The sequence below is a fragment of the Phacochoerus africanus genome, chromosome 5 (assembly GCF_016906955.1).
Source record: "Phacochoerus africanus isolate WHEZ1 chromosome 5, ROS_Pafr_v1, whole genome shotgun sequence".
NCBI lineage: Eukaryota > Metazoa > Chordata > Mammalia > Artiodactyla > Suidae > Phacochoerus > Phacochoerus africanus.
Genome location: NC_062548.1, coordinates 62,228,385 through 62,247,031, shown reverse-complemented (window position 1 = coordinate 62,247,031; position 18,647 = coordinate 62,228,385). Strand labels below are relative to the sequence as shown.

The window sequence follows — 18,647 nt, the reverse complement described above, 5'->3', positions numbered from 1 at the left end:
AGGGTGAGGAGTGGGCCACATACCTTTCCTAGTAGGGGTAGGAAGGAGTGGGACAAGTTGCTCAAGGTGGGAGGGTGCATTACAATGAGATGGGTGGGGCGATGATAAGAGCCTGGTAATTCTTGTCTTGGCCAGAGGCTTTGTGTTCCATCCCCTTGAAGGGGCCTTGAAGTTCAACAGGGGGGGGAATTTCCAGCCAAGCTTCCTCTGTCCACTTCTGGCACCTTCTGCTAAGCTCCCCTACCAGCTCTCCTCTAGGAAAGGGACTTGTTCATTTGGTGGGTCAGTGCCTGTTCTTTTTGTTCATGTCCCCTGGAGAATGGGGTCACTGTGAGCATAGCTCCCCTTGGCCTGTCTAGTGTTCCTACTCCCCCCGCCCCCTCTTGCCCGGGAGTGACCCAACACACAGCACACCCTCTTGCTCTAGCTCCCTGCCATGTGCCTGACTGGCAAAGGTCATTCCACAGCTACTCTACAGACAGACCCAGCCACATTATGTGTTCTTCATAGGGTCACCCAATGGACAGCCTGGGATCTGCTTTCAAGATGAGAATCACCCTTCAGACCTGACCCAGCAGGACGGAACATGCAGATCATCAAGGTTCACAAAAATAGAGGTGATAGGTGCTCAATAAATAGCACCATCAATGAAAAGCCATCATGAAGAAAAGACATCTTTTTGAAAAAGAAATTTCACTTTATTGCATTAATTTTACATGATATAAGACTATGAAATGTGGACTTGTCTAAATTCTCTTGCTGATTCTCTTGAAGACAATGTCACCCAGTGTCATGGTCTGAAAGAAAAGAAATCATGAAACGTTCACCTGAGGTTGAATTGTAAAGGAAAATTAAGCCCCTCATATGCTAACACACAGTAGGTAGTGCATAATTTGCCTCCCAAAGCTGCGAAGACTATGGAAACATTAGATGCATTGGATGCATAGATTTTGGAGGTTTTTTCCATCATTTAAAAAAATTTAGTTGATTTATAAAGTTTTGGAGTTTTTGAAGGATGCTCCTTTATCCCCCAGCCCCTCTCTCCTGCTGGTCCTCTGGAACAAGACTGTGGCAATGATGAGGGAGTAGTGTCATCAGAGTAAAAAAGCAGCCTCTTAACCTCAACAGCAATGGAATGGAAAGGAAAGATCTATGTTTGACCCCTGATTCTGTAACTCATTAGCTGGATGACCTTGGACAAGTCAACCTGCCAATGAAATCCCCCATCCTGCCTCCCTCCCAAGAGATGGGAGGCTTAGGAGCCATGGGCATATCAAAGGACATTGGCTGCCCTCACGTTCACCCCACCCCTGCTCTCCCCTTCACATCCACCCCACCCCCCACCCCCAGCACTAGGAGTCACAAGCTCTGGGCACCAACTTACACTGGTGATTATGTCACCGTTGAGTTCAGTCACAGACTTGATGCCTTTGAAAGTTGTCACCAGTTTATTGTCACCTTCCAACTGAACCACTGTCTGCAGGGGATAGAAGAAAGGAACTGTGAGGAAGGGTCTGCAAGAGGGTAAACCTCTTACCAGTGAGGTTGGCTTCCCTGCGTAGGTCTCTGATGATGGCAACCAAACCTCTCGGCTTTGTGTGACACGGCCCCTCCCTGTGCTCTGGCTCTGAATAGAAGTGAGGGGCCTTAAGAACTAAAGAAAATCTGGAGTTCCCATTGTGGCGCAGCTGGAACGAACCCCACTAGTATCCATAAGGATATGAGTTCAATTCCTGACCTCGCTCAGTGGGTGTGGCTGTGGTGTAGGCCAGCAGCTACAGTTCCAATGTGACCCCTAGCCTGGGAACTTACATATGACATGGGTACAGCACTAAAAAAAAAAAAACAAAAAAAACCAAAAACAAACAAACAAAAAAAACAATAATAATAATAATAAAGAACTAAAGAAAATGGCGGGGGTTCCTTTGTCAGACTTTTCATTTATGGGATGTGATCTAGGTATCCACATAGGACCGCTAAGTGGTCTCAAATGCAAACACTAGAATAAACTCTAGTAACCTTGCAATTCTCCAAGCAAATGGAGGGAGGGAGTAGCAAAATTCAAAATACTGGCCAGCTGGGAGGACACATATTTTTCGTTGGTATGAATTATTCATTCCACCATCTTTATCTTTCCTTATTGTGGTCTCTTATTCATGCACCCAGCAAGAGGTAAGGGAAACCCAGCAGGGAGAAGACACTGGCCAAGTTTAAAGCTTTGCCTCCATAATGGGCCATTGGAAAAGGCCTGTGGTAAAACCCATCATGGCCTGCCCCTTACTGTGGGCGTGGAAGAAAATGTCCCTCCTAAAATGCGTCACCGATTTCTTGACCTGTAATGTTCTGTCTGGGGAAGCAGAAACCAAGAGCAGAAATCAGAAGGGGGAAAAGTCCAACCCTCTGAGCCCAGTGCACAAAGCTATCTTGGGGAGGTGGGGAGTGAGCATGATGCCTCTGTGGCCCTGGGGACGCTGAGGTGGGGGCGGGGGGTTTGAAGGGAAGAATAGAGACCCTTCGGGAGGGGCACCCCCCTGCCTGGATCTCCCTGCCACCACCTGTACACTCTCATTGCACACCTTAGCCACACCCAGCTGTCATCGAACACCTTAGCCACAGCCCAGCGGAGGTATGCTGCCCAGCCCACTGCCTTAGTGCTGGGAAGGGTGACTGTGCCCATTTCATAGATGAGAGAGCAAAGGCCAGGAGCTCAGGTACCACCCCGGAAGGCTGGGGCCTTGGTCCTCTGGTGTTGCCATCACCTCCTCCAGGAAGTCTCTCCCCATGGCCGCCAGCTCTAGGCTCAGCAAAAGCCAGTTTCCTTGGGCTCAAGGAGGACTTCCGGGCTCTGTTTGGGTTTTTGCACTGACTCCCACTTGCCAGTTGCTGTGCCTGGGAGAGCCTGCATCTTAGGCTCCTGCTCTGGGCTCGGTTCCCCACATGCTCCACATGGGAGAGCTCCAGCCATGGCTCCTCAGTCCCAGGAAACCGGGAGCTTCCCTAAGACCTTCCTCCTTAAGAACTGCTTCTGTCTCTCTGCCTCTCACCACACAGTGGGTTCAGAGATAAGGGATCCACCCCCATGGGGATTGCGAGGTGGGAGCCTTGAGGGAGGAAGCCCTGGGGCTAAGCTCCAGGGAAAGTTCTGGAAGCAGAGGGTGCCCTGAGGTGGGGGGAGGGAGCCCCTCCTACCTTGACCTTCTCCCCATTCATGGTCTCCATCTCACACTCCTCCCCCAAGGTGAACTCATTCTGGATGACCTTGGACCCAGTAGTGATGGTCAACTTGAAGTGCTTCCCATTCTGCACGATTTCCGATGTCCCCTTGATGTCCTTCCCCTTCTGGATGAGTTCGTCGGGCAGACCTGGTGAAAGGCATTGGAGGCTGAGGGGCGGGCAGGTGTGGGAACTGCGAGGCAGGAGACGGTCACCAGGGAAACTCCAAGGAGTGGGGAGGGGGCAGGGGACGGGAGATGCTGTGCTTCCCTGTGGCCTCTGCACTTCCTGGAGTCCTGTGGGCAGGACTTTCTCCTCTGAAAGGGAAGGTCAGTGGCCTGGCTTGGCCTGACCTTGAAAGCCTACCATCCTGCCTGTTGGTTTATAAAAACCCACACACTGCTGTCCTGAAGAAGCTTTTCTCTGCTGAGCACCTGGTTCTCGCTAGCTCTCCTTTAAGTCCCAGGAATCTGTTGCCCAGATGCAGACTTTTACGGATTTCGGTGCATGTCTAAGCTGTTGCATGAATTGAGGTGCACGAAAGCCACGTGCACTGATGGCGGTGGGGAGGGTTGGCGGCCCAGGCGAGTGCTGCCAGGCACAGAGCAGGGGAGTGACTTGCCCTGCCACTGAAGCACCCAGCTCTCAGCGGGCCTCCTCTCTCTGCCTTTCTGTCTTCCTCATCCTCTCCCTCTCAGCATCCTTCCTTGTCTCACTGCCCCTTTGCTCTTTCCATCTGGCGTGCACTCCCCTCCTCCAACCACGTGGCAGATAGCTGCCCATCTTCAAAGGCTCAGCCAAGCCCGCCTTCCCTGCCAGCCGGCCTCCCTCGTCCTCCTGTAAGTGACTCTGGGTGGGCCCCGGGGATTTAAAATGGGGTCTCTGGGAACTAGTGCCTGCTTCCCATCCCATCTTGGTTTAGGATGACGACCTATGTGACCTCGGTTGGGATTTCTTGACCTTTCTAGGCCTCGCTTGACTCAACTGTGAAATGGGAAGAATAATAGTACTCCACTGGTTGTTTGGCCAGGAGTCCGCAGAATGTTGCCTCAACAGGGTTTAACACAGTGCCAGGTGCTGAGTCACCTAGTCAGTGGTTACCACACCTTAGGAGATACTTTGTTGCATTTATTTCTTCCCTGTTGCATTTATTTCTTCCCTTTTTCTCTTTCTAAATTGGGACCTTGAAAATGTGGCTTGTTGTTTGTCGTCTGTCTCCGCGGTGTCTGCCCAGCACGGGGCTCAGCTGAGCATTGGGGCTGCCCTTGAATCCATGTGTGTCAAAAGAATGAGGAGTTCCGGTTGTGGCGCAGTGGAAATGAATCCGACTAGGAACCATGAGGTTGAGGGTTCCATCCCTGGCCTCCCTCAGTGGGTTAAGGATCTGGTGTTGCTGAGAGCTGTGGTGTAGGTTGCAGATGTGGCTCAGAACTAGTGTTGCCATGGCTGTAGCGTAGGCCAGCAGCTATAGCTCTGATTAGACCCCTAGCCTGGGAACCTCCATATGCTGTGGGTGCAGACCTAAAAAGACAAAAGACAAAGAAAGAAAAAAAAAAAGAATGAACAAACACGAGTGAATGAATGGGGTCACACAATGAGATACCAGCACAGGTGGCGTTCATCCAGATCAGACCCTAGTTCAGTGCTCTTTGCACTGGCCTGTGGCCTGGCCTTGTCCAGGGAGGAATAGCATGAGCTGAGAAAGTAACGGAAAGCACAAGGACCCCAGTCCTCCCAACCCAACATCGAGACCCTGCCCGACCACCACCTGCCGGGCCAGACCCCCGTTGGCATGATCCCAGCCTTGGCCCAGCACTCACCGACTGCCTTCATGAAGGCCTCAAAGTTTTCCTGGCTCTGTACTTGGTATTTGCCGGAGAAGTTCATGGTGGCAACGAGGCTACTCCCACAGCTGATCAAGCAGCTCTGCTGGCCGGGCTGCCACTGTGGGCTCATTTATAGGGGGCTCCTTCCCCTTTGAATGTGGGTCATAGGTCAGCAGCTGTCAACTCCTTTATGGCCAGGTTCAAACATTAACTCCCAAGAGCAATGGTCAGTGATAAGATGGGCACAGCAATGGCTGGCTCCGATTCAGCAAACATGGATGGGTGTCAATCAAGTGCAAAGCTCTAGGGCCCTGCAGCCTTTAAGGAGCTGCTCTCCCACGAACCGAGGGTGTGGGTATGTGTACGCATTCATGCCTCTACACACATACACACATATGTGCCTGCCTGCATGTGACTATGTGTGCTGTCCATATATACATGTAGACAGCTCTGTGTGTGTGTGGATCTAGATCTAGACACACAGAAAAATACCAAAGAATCCCTTTAATCACAAAACTTCCCCTTAGCTCCAAATCCTATGCTCTCCTCCCATCTTTATCATCAGACTAACCTAATTTTCACAAAGTCGTCATCAGCCCCTAGAGCTGTTTTGTATTCTGGGAATGCCGTGGGCCACTTCCACTGTCCAAATCAGTGCTTTTGGAAGTGGTAAAGGGTTTATTTCTTTATTTGTTTGCTCATTTATTTATTTATTTGTTTACTTTCGGCCACATCTGCAGCATACAAAAGTCCTCGGGCCAGGGATCAAACCCATGCCACCATAGCGACCCGAGCCACAGCAATGACAGCGCCAGATCCTTAATTTCTGTGCCATCAGGGATCTCCTAAAGGGTACATTTAAATCAGGTGTGGAGAAATTGACACACATTTCATTAAGCATGAAGAGGACAGGACATCGCTCTGGGCTGAGAGTGCAGTGAGGGAGCATGTGAATAGGCTGGCCACGCCGATCCCAGGTCCGAGAGAGCCTGCTCCTGTCTTCCCGTCCCTAGTGGTGCCCTCTCCCTCCACTGCAGTCCTGCTCGGCTGCTCCCAGCCTGAGTCTGAGTGGGTGGTGGGAGCCCTCTCTGTTTGCTGGACTGTGCTCTCCCCTGCAGGGGGTTGGGGGTGGACCCTGTCTGGCCCTTCCTTATACACAGTCATCGAGAGGCTCGATCCCTTATCTGCCAAACTGGTACCCCCTGGCTCTGTACCCTGGAACTCCTGGGCTGCCAGTGCCTCTGCTCTGGAAGCTCAGAAGCCCTCAGGTTGTGTGCGAGGCAGCGGACATGTGGGTGGGTGAGGACTCATGTCAGGGGACACTGATGCCAGTGAAAGAAAAGCATGAGATTAACACAGTGTAGCAGTCCACAGTAGTGGTGTGTTCTGTTAACTTCGGCCCTCTCACAATACTCTCCAGAAGTTCCAGAGCTTTTCTTTTTAGGGCCACACTCATGGCTTATGGAGGATCCCAGGAGAGGGGTCTAATTGGAGCTGCAGCTGCTGATCTATGCCATAGCCACAGACAGGTCCTTAACCCAATGAGCAAGGCCAGGGATTGCACCTGCATCCTCATGGATACTAGTTAGGTTCATTACTGCTGAACCACAATGGGAACTCCCCAAACTTCCAGAATTAAATACGTTGATCCAGCAAACACCTTAGAAGTCCGCATACTCAAAGCCTGAGCCCGTCTCTGGCATCTCTGACAGGTGCCTTAGCATAAACCCTGCCACAAGAATCTCACCACCTTCTGAGCAGTGTGGGCGGCGGGTAGCAGAGAGTGGATGTGCTGTCCCCAGGAACTGGTGCCCGAAAGCCTTTCCCTCTGCTCTGCTCTGCCCTCCCTGCCCTACCCCCCTCTGACCTTGCCCAGGACACCAAGGGCTTTCCAGGCCACAGGTCAGGACTGTCCCTGGAGAATGTGGGACAGGCTTGTGTGCTGAGAACTCACAGTCATTTTTAGTCACCACATAAGCCCTGGCACCCAGACAGGAGTAGGAAAAGTGGCACAGAGGTTGACAGGCACAGCCTTAGTCTCTTCTTGTGTCCTTCTGAGCCTTGATTATGGCCCTTTTAACATGTCCCATTGTGCTGAGGATGCTTCATCTCCTACAGGTGGGAAGACAAGTTTTTATTTTTGAATATGTAAGGAAATGCAAAATCAATTATCTTAAGAATTAGCAATGGAATTTGTCTTAGGAAATTCTGTGTGCGTGTGTGCGCACGCACACGCACGCCGCACGCAAGAGCGCGCACAAGAGGAAGAGAGAGAGAGAAAGGGGAGGTTACCAGATAAGCTGCTTGGGAGAGAGAGAGGGTGAGGGAGCCTGGAATCCGTGTTCAGCAAGCCCGAGCCAATGAGCCAATGAGGAAGCAGGGCTGTGATGAGCAGAAAACTGCAAGAGGCCTGGTCTTCTTTCCTCCTCTTGGATGATGGGAGAGAAGAGAGGGCAGGGTGACTGGCAGAAAGGAGAGGGGCCAGGAAGAGGGTGTGGGGTGATGGTCACTAAGGCACCCTGGGAGCTGTGAGGCTGGGGAAGCTTCTGGGAGGCCTGCTGTTGAATTAGAAGCTGCTCATTTGCTTCCAAGGGAAGCCTCATCTTTTTTTTTTTTTTTTTTGCTTTTTAGGGCCACACCCTTGGCATATGGAAGTTCCCAGACTAGGGGTTGAATCGGTGCTACAGCTGCTGGCCTACACCACAGCCACAGCAACTTGGGATCCGAGCTGCGTCTTCGACCTACACCACAGCTCACAGCAACACGGATCCTTAACCCACTGAGCGAGGCCAGGGATCAAACCCACATCCTCATGGATACCTAGGGTTGGGTTCCTAGTCCTCTGATCCACAATGGGCTCCCCCCATCCATCTTTCTTTAATCTTCTCCCCAACTTCCTTCAGTGCTTCAGTAAATCAGAATTCGTGAGTCAGTATACGTGGAAAATGATGAGGGGCTGAGTTTCATTTCTAGGTTAATGTGATGGAGCCGAGACAGTACAATCAAGACAATAACAGGTTGCTGAGTGACCTTGGGAGACATTCCCCATAGGGATCCCCAGAAATCTCAGGGCTTTGCGGGGGGAATTCAAGCTGTTTTGCCCAAATCCCAGAGCACCATCGATCCCTGATGGCATCTGGATTACGTCCCCACAGGCTAAGAGCTGGCATGTGTCTGGCATGTGTCGTGACTGTGTGGTGGTTAAGCCCTGGACTAAATTCAGCTTATACTGAAGACACTCCCCACACAGACCCTTCCCACCATCAAGTGCTCTAATGGGGACCCTGGACACACCACGCTCTCTCATGCAACCACCGCCTGCCCGACCACCCTCCTCAGACAAAGGGATACCAGGCATATGAAATCCACATTCTGGAGTTCCTGTTGTGGCTCAGTGGGTTAAGAACCCGACATAGTATCGGTGAGGATGGGGGTTTGATCCCTGGGCTTGCTGCTCAGTGGGATAAGGATCCGACATCACAGATGTGGCTCGGATCTGGTGTTGCCATGGCTGTGGCGTTGGCTGGAAGTTTCGGCTCCCATTCAATTCAGATTTGAGAACGGGAGATTCTTAGCCAGCCCCCAATGGCCTCCTCTTGGCTATATTGTGTGTGTGTGTGTGTGCGCACACACACACGAACACATGTATGTTGAAGCCACAAAGATGAGTGGCCATTTCAAAATTTTACACTCATGTAGTTTTCCGTCAAATTAGAAAAGGGTAATGACATCTCCCGCCCACCAGCTAAGCAAACACAAGAAGAGATAAGCTTAATTGCAATAACAAAGTTCAAGTGGCTTTCAAGAAAAAAAAAAAAAAAAAAAAGGACTACCATACCACTTCATGGGCCCAGCTTCGGATTTTTTTTTTTTTTAATTTAGGACCCCACCCGTGGCAAATGGAACTTCCCAGGCCAGGGGTCAATTGGAGCTGTAGCTGCCAGCCTACACCACAGCCACAGCAATGCGGAAACAGAGCCACCTCCTCAACCTACACCACAGCTTAGGGCAACACCGGATCCTTAACCCACTGAGCAATGCCAGGGATCGAACCTGCATCCTCATGGATGCTAGTCAGATTTGTTAACTGCTGAGCCACGACAGGAACTCCAATTTTTGATTTTTTTTTTAATGGCCACACCTGCAGCATATGGAAGTTCCCAGGCTAGGGTCCGCATCTGAGCTGCAGCTGCTGGCCTTCGCCACAACCATAGCAATGCCAAATCCAAGCCATATCTTTGACCTGTGCCTCAACTTGTGGCAACACCAGATCCTTAACCCACTGAGCAAGGCCAAGGACTGAACCCGCATCCTCACAGGCACTCTGTGGGGTTTTTAACCTGCTGAGTCCAACAGGAACTCCTATGTGCTATTTTAAAGCTAATGGTTGGGATGTCAGGATGTACATCCTTCAATAAAAACGTTTAAAAGATATTCTTTCGCCTTGCTTTTCTTATGCCTATTCTGTCTCCTTAACCACTGATAAATCCTTAAAGAGTCTCCCCTCTATAAAAACTGTCTAGAACATAAAATTGGATCTGCCTCAAAATCACTCAGCATCCTTGGCATTTTAAAAGTCTGCCTGCTTACAGAAGCCACTGCAGGAGGCAAAAGTACAAAGATGCCAAAGGAAAACTGTGGGTGGTGGTTTGCCCTGTAAGAGGAATCCCCTTTACACGGACTCTACTGAAAAATGTACTCAATGAAATTTCCCTTTGCACAATGATTTTTAGGAATGTCCTTATTGTGAGGAATTAAGACCTTCCAGTGATTTGCTTTGGGGCCCTCAATGTGTTCTCCTTCCCTGTGACCCAGTAGAGTTAAAAATCCTGTGGATTACGTGTCAGGCAGTGGCACCAACTTGAAGACTGATGTAATCAAGAGAGAATTCAAAACTTATCTGCAAGGCTGGTTCCCAAGGCTCCTGCCTTGGCTGTAAAAAGCTAATAGTGTTTGCTTGTCCTGTGTCACCATGTCCTTATGTCCCTTGCCCTCTGCGGGTTGAGAGCTTCCAGCTGCCTTTGAAGTTAGCCTGACACTTCAAAGAGAAATCGCTTCCAAGTAACCCTTGGCCAACTCGCTACCCTGCCCTGTAGCCCTGCATCCTCTCTGCCTTAGAGCTGAGAACCAGCAGCCCTTTCAAGCCAGGCTGGCCACTCTGCTGACATCCCTTAAGGCTCAGCCTCACAGCCTCTCTCCATACAGCCCTCCTGAGGGCTCCTCTCCTCCAGATCCACATCCCCAATAGCGATTTCTATTCAATTCCATTAATTCCATTATACTAGAGTGATAAAATACAGCTGCCACTAGTTGAATAAATACTAAGTAGGTGTTTCTCTGAGAATTCTTACTGAATTCTCAAAACAATACTCTGTGATAAGCATTATTATCCCCACTTTTCAGAGGAGAAAACTGAGGTGAGAAGAGGTTAGGAGTTCCCTGGTGGCTCAGAGGGATAAGGATCTGGAGTTGTCCTGCTGTGGCAAGGGTTCAATCCCTGGCCCAGGAAGTTTCACATGCCATGGGCACAGCAAAAAAAAAAAAAAAAAAAAAAAAAAGAAGAAGAAGAATAGGTTAGTAATTGCTACCCAAATAGGAAGTGGTCAAATAGAAGTATAAACTCCATCTGTTGGATTCCAAAACTTATGTTTTTGACTTTCATTATTTCCGTATTACAATTTTTAAGGCTCTGTCTTGGTTACTCTCCTGAAAGTTCTTCTAAACCAGAGCTTAGCATTGCCCTTTCCATGGATCACGTGTCTAGAAAATGTTGGTAAGAGAATAGTCCAAGTGCCATTGACCTCTTGAGTTGGGTTACTCTCTGTTCAGGAATGCCTTATTTCTCTAGATCAAAGAAACGGACAGTCCATGTGCGTGAAGAGAGATCTCAAAGAAATGAAAGGTCCTGAGTGGCTGCTGAGCCCTCATGTTCCGCAGAGATGTGGGGCAAGGTGTATTTTACTGAATTCTAGTTCTTTAAAGCCAGGGTGTGCCGTTCTTCTTGTAGTGGACTTAACTGGAATATCTCATTGGGGCCACTCTAAGCACACATGTGCTCCATGGTGATCATGTGCATCATTTTGTTCCCTCCTCCAGCGTAGCCTTTCCCTAGTCTCAGGTCCCACTTAAGCCACAGGCATCAAATGATTGTTCACTCAGTAAGCATACTATGTGACACTGACCTACTATGTGATATTGAATCTACAAAGGAACTCACTATCTACTAGGGAGCATGAATGAAGCCAAAGTTGGCTTTTGAATAGGTTGACGTTTAAATAATATTTCAAAATATAGGGAATGATGGAATTAAGAGTTAGAGGACTTTCTGGCCAGGGAAGGAATCATAAATAGAGAAAAACGCATGCAAATGTGTGAACAAATATGCTGTTGCAGAAGAAAGGCATGTGGTTCAAGGAGGGAGGATAGAGAGGAGGATGGAAGAGTCTGTGTAAGGCAACCAGAGATGGGAGCTGGAGAGGGAGGCCACAACCAGATGGAGAAGGGGAGGCTGGACTCTATTCCATAGACCTTAGTTTCCTGGAATGGTGCGTATATCAGGGTTAGGAATTATTTTAGATGGGACATGGATGAACCATTTTAATATTATTTGTTTTGCACTTAGTCTAATATGTATTAGAAAAATACACACCAGAGTTTCTGCTGTGGCACTGTGGGTTTAGAATCTGACTACAGCAGCTCAGGTTACTGTGGAGGCGTGGGTTCAATCCCTGGCCCAGTGCAGTGGGTTAAAGGATCTGGTGTAACCACAGTTGCCACATGGTTTGCAACTGTGGCTCAGATTCCACCCCTGGCCTGGGAAAGTTCATATGCCATGGGTGCAACCACGAAAATTAAAAAAAAAAAATACACCAACCTCATGGATGTTATTACTTTGGACAAAGTCAATTTTTTGTTTTGTTTTGCTTTTTTTTAGGGCCGTACCTGCGGCATATGGAAGTTCCCAGGCTAGGGGTCGAATTGGAGCTGCATCTGTGACCTATATCACAGCTCATGGCAATGCTGGATCCTTAACCCACTGAGCAAGGCCAGGGATTGAACCCAAGTCCTCATGGATTCTAGTCAGATTTATTACCACTGAGCCATGATGGGAACACCCAAGGTCCATTTTTTTAAAGGAGTCATTTAGAGAAAAATAGTACATAACTCATAGTACAAGAGTTCAGTATGAGAAAGAAATGTTATCCAAGGAATTGCAAATAAGATAATCAAATACAGGAAACTGGTTACCTGAGTATTGGAAGAGCTGAAATGGCAGAAAGGAGAAGAGGATTCCAAACTGCTGATGCCCCTGGGCTGGAACCCAGAGGTCTTTACTTGCTTCTATGTAGGAGGTTCCTGGTTCCTTCAGTTCTTGATCTGCCTTGGCCAAGGCTTAAACTACGGAAAAGGTACCACACCTAGCCAGGCTGCTGGAATCTGGACACTGCACTCCTGCTGCCACAACAACAACCACTAGAATTTCCAGCAACTGCTGCAGAAGGAAGATTTTTTTTTCCTTCTTCCAATTTCCAGTTTCCCTCTGGCTGGGTGATTGGCATGCACTAGATCCCAACAGAAGAGCAGCTTCCAAAAGAATTTAGAAAATACAGTGTGTAGACTCCAGCTCTCCAAACACAGGGACTGAGAGATGAGGGCAAAAAAATGGCCACAAGGACGTACAAAGATTTGAAAAAAATAGAAGAGGGAAGCTGCTATGCTAGTGATAAAATTTTAGACATTGCTATGCTAGGTGATGGAACGTCAGCTAATATTCTTTTTATTTTCATTTTTTATTTTTTTATTTTTTGCTTTTTGGTGCTGTACCCAAGGCATATAGAAGTTCCCAGGCTGGAGGTCAAATCAAAGCTACAGCTGCGGGCCTATGCCATAGCCATGGCAACGCCGGATCCTTAACCCACTGAGCAAGGCCAGGGATCGAACCCATATCCTCACAGATCCTAGTTGGGTTTGTTAACCGCTGAACCACAAAGGGTGATCCTAACCTTCTTAAGCAGAGGAATGATAATCAAATTTGTAATTTTGGAAGATTACTCTCATGGTAGCAAGAACGATAGGCTGCATGGAGAGAGAACTGGAGGTTAGGAGAATTCTGCCAAAATTCTGGCAAGAGAGGAGGAGGATCTGAACTTAGGAGGAGGTGGGAGGGTATGGACTGGAGAGCTATTCTGTGATTGTAACTGGGAGTATTGGGGGAAAACATTGGTAGGTGGGAGGGAGGGAATGGGAGTTGAAGACGTGCTGGGAAGACCCAGCTTGAGTTCCCATGGTGATATCGCAGCCATCCACACAGGTGGGAGATATAGAAAGAAGCTAGCCGTCCTGGCCCCTTCCCTTTCGCCCTCCTGGCTGGAAGTACTTCCTCCTCACTCTGAACTCTAGTCACTATGCTTCCCTTACTGCTTGTACCACCCTTATCTTTCAGCCTCATCAGGTTTCCTGTCTTCCTTTCCCTCGGATGGCAGGGTGCTTGGTAGCAGGATGCAGGCATTCATCCTTATGTCTGCTACCAGGCTTTCATGGTCCCTGGCACAGATTCAGGGTCAGTAAATGTTTGATGATGGAGGCAATGGCGGTAATAGTATAATGACTGATACTTATGTGCCTGGATGCCACGCCTTCTCCTCTTCTCCCCTTCTCTCCACCCTTCCGCTGTTCCTAATAGATTGTTTGTACATAATCACAGGTCCATGGTGCCTTTAAAATCCTGAGGGCAAAATCCAGCAGCGATGTCAACAGCTCTACAGAAACAGCCAAAGGCAGATGAGAGTGGTTAGGCAGAAATTATTGAGGCTGCCTTGTCCTGTGACCCAGAGTCACTTGTTTTTATAGGACCCGAAATTGCACGGCTGTAGGGCCACCTCATCACCACAGCATGTTCTTGGCGGTCAGAGTTATACATGCCTAATACCGAGCACTCACTGTTCTCTGAGCACATTTATATGAATTATTTCATTGTCACAAATATATTAAAACCCATTTTATTTTATTAATTTATTTTTTGTCTTTTGTCTTTTCAGGGCCGCATCTGTGGCATATGGAGGTTCCCAGGCTAGGGGTCCAATTGGAGCCACAGCTGCCTGTCTACACCACAGCCACAGCAATGCCAAATCCGAGCCGCATCTGCGACGTACACCACAGCTCACAGCAACGCTGGATCCTTAACCCACTGAAATAGGTCAGGGATGGAACCCACAACCTCATGGTTCCTAGTCAGATTCGTTTCCGCTGTGCCACAATGGGAACTCCTAAAACCCATTTTAGACATGAGGGCTCCGAGGAATAGCCGAGTAAAGAAATTTAGTCAAACTCTCCCAGGTGAGAAATAGGGAAGCCAGGATTCAAATACATGGAGCCCTTCCTGCCAGTGACATGGCTGAGTCTGGACCCAATGACATCAATTCAAGATGAGACACCAGAATTGATCCGATTTCCCAGGTGTGTCAAGATCCACAGGGATTTATTTATTTATTTATCTATTCATTTATCCATTCATTTAGTTAGTTTTTGGCTGCCCCAGTGGCATGTGGAAGTTCCTGGGCTAGGGACTGAACCCTTGCCACAGCAGTGACAAGTCTGGATCCTTAACCCACTGAGCCACTAGGGAACTCTCTCCAGAGGGATTTATACTCACCAAATGCAGAGACAACTTGTATGGAAACAAGGGCAGGTGGCTCCATGAATGCCGAAACTGCTCTGATGCTCTCCTTATAAATGCTCGGCCCAGGCACGACCCCACTTAGGCGGGACCTCTGTTAACTCCTTCAGGATATTTCCCACAAAGGTGCAAACCCTCCAAACATTTGGGACTGCTTCCTAATAAATGGTACCTCACCCAACACCCTGTAGAGTTTCTGAGGCCACCAGTATTTCAAAGAGCCGTAGCTTCCAAAACGTAATGCTGAGCTATTCTCTAGCACAGTCAGCAAACACAGGGATATTCAAGGCTCCATTCAGTCTGAGGCTAAAGGGAAAATCTTGGGGGCAGGTTTTCTCTGAATTCCTATCTCTCCTCTAGTGGCTCAAACTCTGGTTGCATTGTTAGAATTTTGAAGATTGTGGACCTTGGCCTGCGGAAATTCCCAGGCCAGGGATGGAACCCACATCAGAGCAGCGACCTGAGCCACAGCAATGACAACTCAGGATCCTTAACCCAGTGTGCCACCAGGGAATTCCAGGATATTGTGAACTGTTGATTAAGCAGTCAAGTTGTCACAAAACATAAAAAGCAAAATGTCTAGGCAGTCTCTGGTGGCCTAGCGGTTGAGGATTCCATGTTTTCACAGCTGTGACTCAAGTTCTATCCCTGACCCAGGAACTTCTGCATGCTGCAAGTGCGGCCACAAAAAAAAATTTCTTTAAATAAAAATTTAAAAAAATTTAAAGCAAAATTTCTACTGCTTGCTTTCAGTCTATTGATCTATGATTGGGAGGATTTCAACTTTTAGGAAATAACAATTATAATATTAAATCAGAGATATAGTGAGAAAATCAGACACTAAGCTTTGGGTTTGTAATGGCATTTCTATTTCTGTTTTCTTTTGTTTTATGACATAAATTTATTGAGGGCAGGGACTATATTATTTTTATTTGTATCTTTGGAGCTTAGCAAATTGCCAAGCATAGAAGACACTCAGGACATGCTTGCTGAATGGCTGAGTAAACAAGATAAGAACCAAAAATGCCACAAATTTTGCCTGCAAATGATGACTCTTTTTAGCATTTGCATCCTGGCAGGATCCTTGGTTAAGCAGAGGAACAATGCCTTGCACAGAGTGACAATGAGAAAGTAATTAGAACTCTATGAGAAAGAGCCCAGAGTCTGTTTAGCAATATCCTTACAAGTATTTCATAGAAACTCTAAAGCCCACTGACCTTCAAAAACAGCCTCAGGAGTTGTGTTGTGGTGCAGTGGGTTAAGGACCCAAAGTTTCCAATGCAGCAGCTTGGGTTGCTGCTGTGGTGCAGGTTTGATCCCTGGCCTGGAAACTTCCACATGCTGTGGGTGTGGCCAAAAAAGGAAAGAAAGAAAAAGAGAGAAAAAAAAAAAAAAGAAAATAGGAGTTCCCACTGTGGCTCAGTGGTAGCAAACCTGACTAGTAACCATGAGAATGCCAGGAGATCCCTGGCTTTACTCAGTGGGTTAAGGATTTGGCATTGCTGTGAGCTGTGGTGTAGGCCGGCAGCTGCAGCTCTGATTCAACCCCTAGCCTGGAAACCTCCATGTATTGTGGGAGCGGCCCTAAAAAAAAAAAGAAAGAAAGAAAAAGAAAATAGCCCAGGAAGAGTTCCATGATGCAGGCAGAGCTCACCAAATGCACACGTCCATTGAAAGCAGGAGTGAGACAAATCACCCATCTGCTGGTGTGTATGTGGGGAGGGAGGGTTGCATTTAAAATAACAAGTCCAGCTCTGGCTAAATTCCTCCTTTGGACAATCTGGTTAAATTTCAACTAAATCTTTGACTGAATAACTTTTCTAGAACTCCTGAGTCTGCCAGCCTTCTTTGGCTAGTTTTGCTGAAAGGAGGTCTCTGATGGGAGCTGTGTTCCAAGGTTGGTATAAAAGCTTCCCAAGGAAACCCAGGTGTCTGGAGAAAGGGCAGAATTAGCTGTGACAAGTGGGATTCAAATTTTTTTTTTTCTTTTTAAGGCTGCACCAGTGGCATATGGAAGTTTCCAGGCCAGGGGTCAAATCAGAGCTGCAGCTGCCGGCAACCACAGCCACAGCAACTTGGGATCCAAGCCATGTCTGTGCCCTATACCACAGGTCACAGATCCTTAACCCACTGAGCAAGGCCAGAGATTGAACCCATGTCCTCAAGGATACTAGTTGGGTTCATTTCTGCTGCACCACAATGGGAACTCCAGGATTCAAAATTTATTTAAATTTTATTTTATTTTATTTTGTTTTGTTTTTATTATTATTATTAATTTTTTTTTTTTTTTTTAGGGCCACACTTGCAGCATATGGAGGTTCCCAGGTTGCGGGTCTAATCGGAGCTGTAGCCACTGGCCTATGCCAGCATCTGCGATTTGCACCATAGCTCATGGCAACTCGGATCCGTAATCCACTGAGGGAGGCCAGGGATCAAACCCTCAAACTCATGGTTCCTAGTCAGATTTGTTTCTGCTGCGCCAAAAACGGGAACTCCTAAAATTTTATTTTTACAAAAATGTAGGGGCCAAGATGAGACTAATCAAATGTATCAAACTGTTCACTTGACTCCTTTTCCAAACAGACCCAGTAGAAAAACTCTTGACCCTGGTTTTGGTTGATGTTTTTCACTATAGCTACAGAGACAGACTCAAAGAAACTCACATTTCTAAAGTCTGGAATAAAATGCCAAACCTTCTCCTGAGCAGCTTATCAAGACTTACTCATTTCCAACCACCTGTGGGGCAGACTTGTAAGTGTGCCTTCTAAGTCTGCCTCTCCTATTTCACCAGAGAAAAAACTGAGACTCAGAGAGGGAAAGCATATTTCCTGAGGTCACATAGCTAGGAATCAGCAGAGAAGGCAGGCTTTCTGAGAACCTCCCTAAAACTGTCTCCACTGTGCCAGGAATGTCCCCCTTTATATTTTCATCCTAATGCAAAGCAAGGTTTATATTTTAATGAAGTATGTGTACGCTGAATCTGGAGATTTCTCTTCTGGTTCACCACTAGTAAGTTTGGCTGCAAGACCAGCGATCAAGAGAAATCAATGCCAAGCACATTGCTAAAATGAACGAATGAGTGAGTGAATGCATGAGGTTGTAATTCTGTTTCATAAGTCCCCTGCTGTAGCAGCACCCCCGACCTTGCCTATTAGCTCAGGCCCAGGCTGAGCCCAGGCAGAGGCTGCCTGGGGAAGGGTGGGCTCTTTGCTTCCAGGGCCCTGGGTGTATCCACTCCAGTCTTTGTGGCTTCTCAGTCATTGAATCTCACCGCTAGAGCTTTCAGTGCAGTCCTGAGTGCCAGGCCCCTGCCCTGCTCCCCAGCTAGCACTGAGCTTCCTAAGGTGTCAAGTAGTTTTCAACCTTGCCTTTTTTTTTTTCTTTTTTTCCTTTTTTGGCTGCACCCCCTACATATGGAAGTTCCTGGGACAGGGAGTGAATTGAACCCAAGCCTCCTCTGTGACCTGTGCCACAGCTTTGGCAATGCCAGATCCTTAACCCACTGTGCTGGGTCAGGGATCAAACTGGCAAGGCCACGGAGATAAGCCAGATCATTAACTCACTGGGCCACACTGGGAACTCCTCAGTCTTGTCTTTTGAGTCTACACACAGGCACACACACTACACTGCCCTGATTCTAGCTACACCACCCCTTCCTCTCATTTTCAGGAGTGCATATCAGAAGCAGGAGATGCGTGTCACATGATTATAGAAAGAAGTTTGAATCCACATTATAAAAGAGAGAGAGAGAGAAGAAAAAAATGAAGATATTGGAATTCCCTGGTGGCTCAGCGGGTGAAGGATCTGGTATTGTCACTACAGTGGCTCTGGTCATTGCTGAGGCGTGGGTTCGATCCCTGGCCTGGGAACTTCCATATGCCATGAAAGTGGCAAAAAAAAAAAAAAAAGGGGGAAATTCTGTATTTTATTAG

At 47.9% G+C, this 18,647-nt stretch overlaps 1 protein-coding gene across 2 annotated transcripts; it reads right to left on the bottom strand.

Annotated features, from left to right (window-relative positions):
- Nucleotides 1–674: 674 nt before the first annotated feature.
- On the bottom strand, nucleotides 675–14,939 carry FABP1 (fatty acid binding protein 1). 2 transcript variants are annotated; one of them, XM_047779196.1, is made up of 4 exons: nucleotides 14,692–14,939; nucleotides 3,190–3,362; nucleotides 1,385–1,477; nucleotides 675–797 (listed from the first exon to the last, which is right to left on the bottom strand). In XM_047779196.1, exons 1-4 carry the CDS (start codon nucleotides 14,735–14,737, stop codon nucleotides 747–749), a joined length of 363 nt encoding a protein of 120 aa, XP_047635152.1. In that variant the 5' UTR covers nucleotides 14,738–14,939; the 3' UTR covers nucleotides 675–746. The 2 variants fall into 2 exon arrangements, with proteins under 2 accessions (XP_047635152.1, XP_047635150.1); XM_047779194.1 differs by lacking the exon at nucleotides 14,692–14,939 and adding an exon at nucleotides 5,034–5,227.
- Nucleotides 14,940–18,647: the final 3,708 nt, after the last annotated feature.

Bases quoted from the DNA above. Each gene is read 5' to 3' on its own strand.
- FABP1 (XM_047779194.1), bottom strand. From the start codon at position 5,169: ATGAGCCCACAGTGGCAGCCCGGCCAGCAGAGCTGCTTGATCAGCTGT. The intron at 1,478-3,189 runs GTAGGAGGGGCT...TATCCCCTGCAG, and splicing joins TGAATGGGGAGAAGGTCAAG to ACAGTGGTTCAGTTGGAAGG. The intron at 798-1,384 runs GTAAGTTGGTGC...CTTTTCTTTCAG, and splicing joins ACGGTGACATAATCACCAGT to ACCATGACACTGGGTGACAT.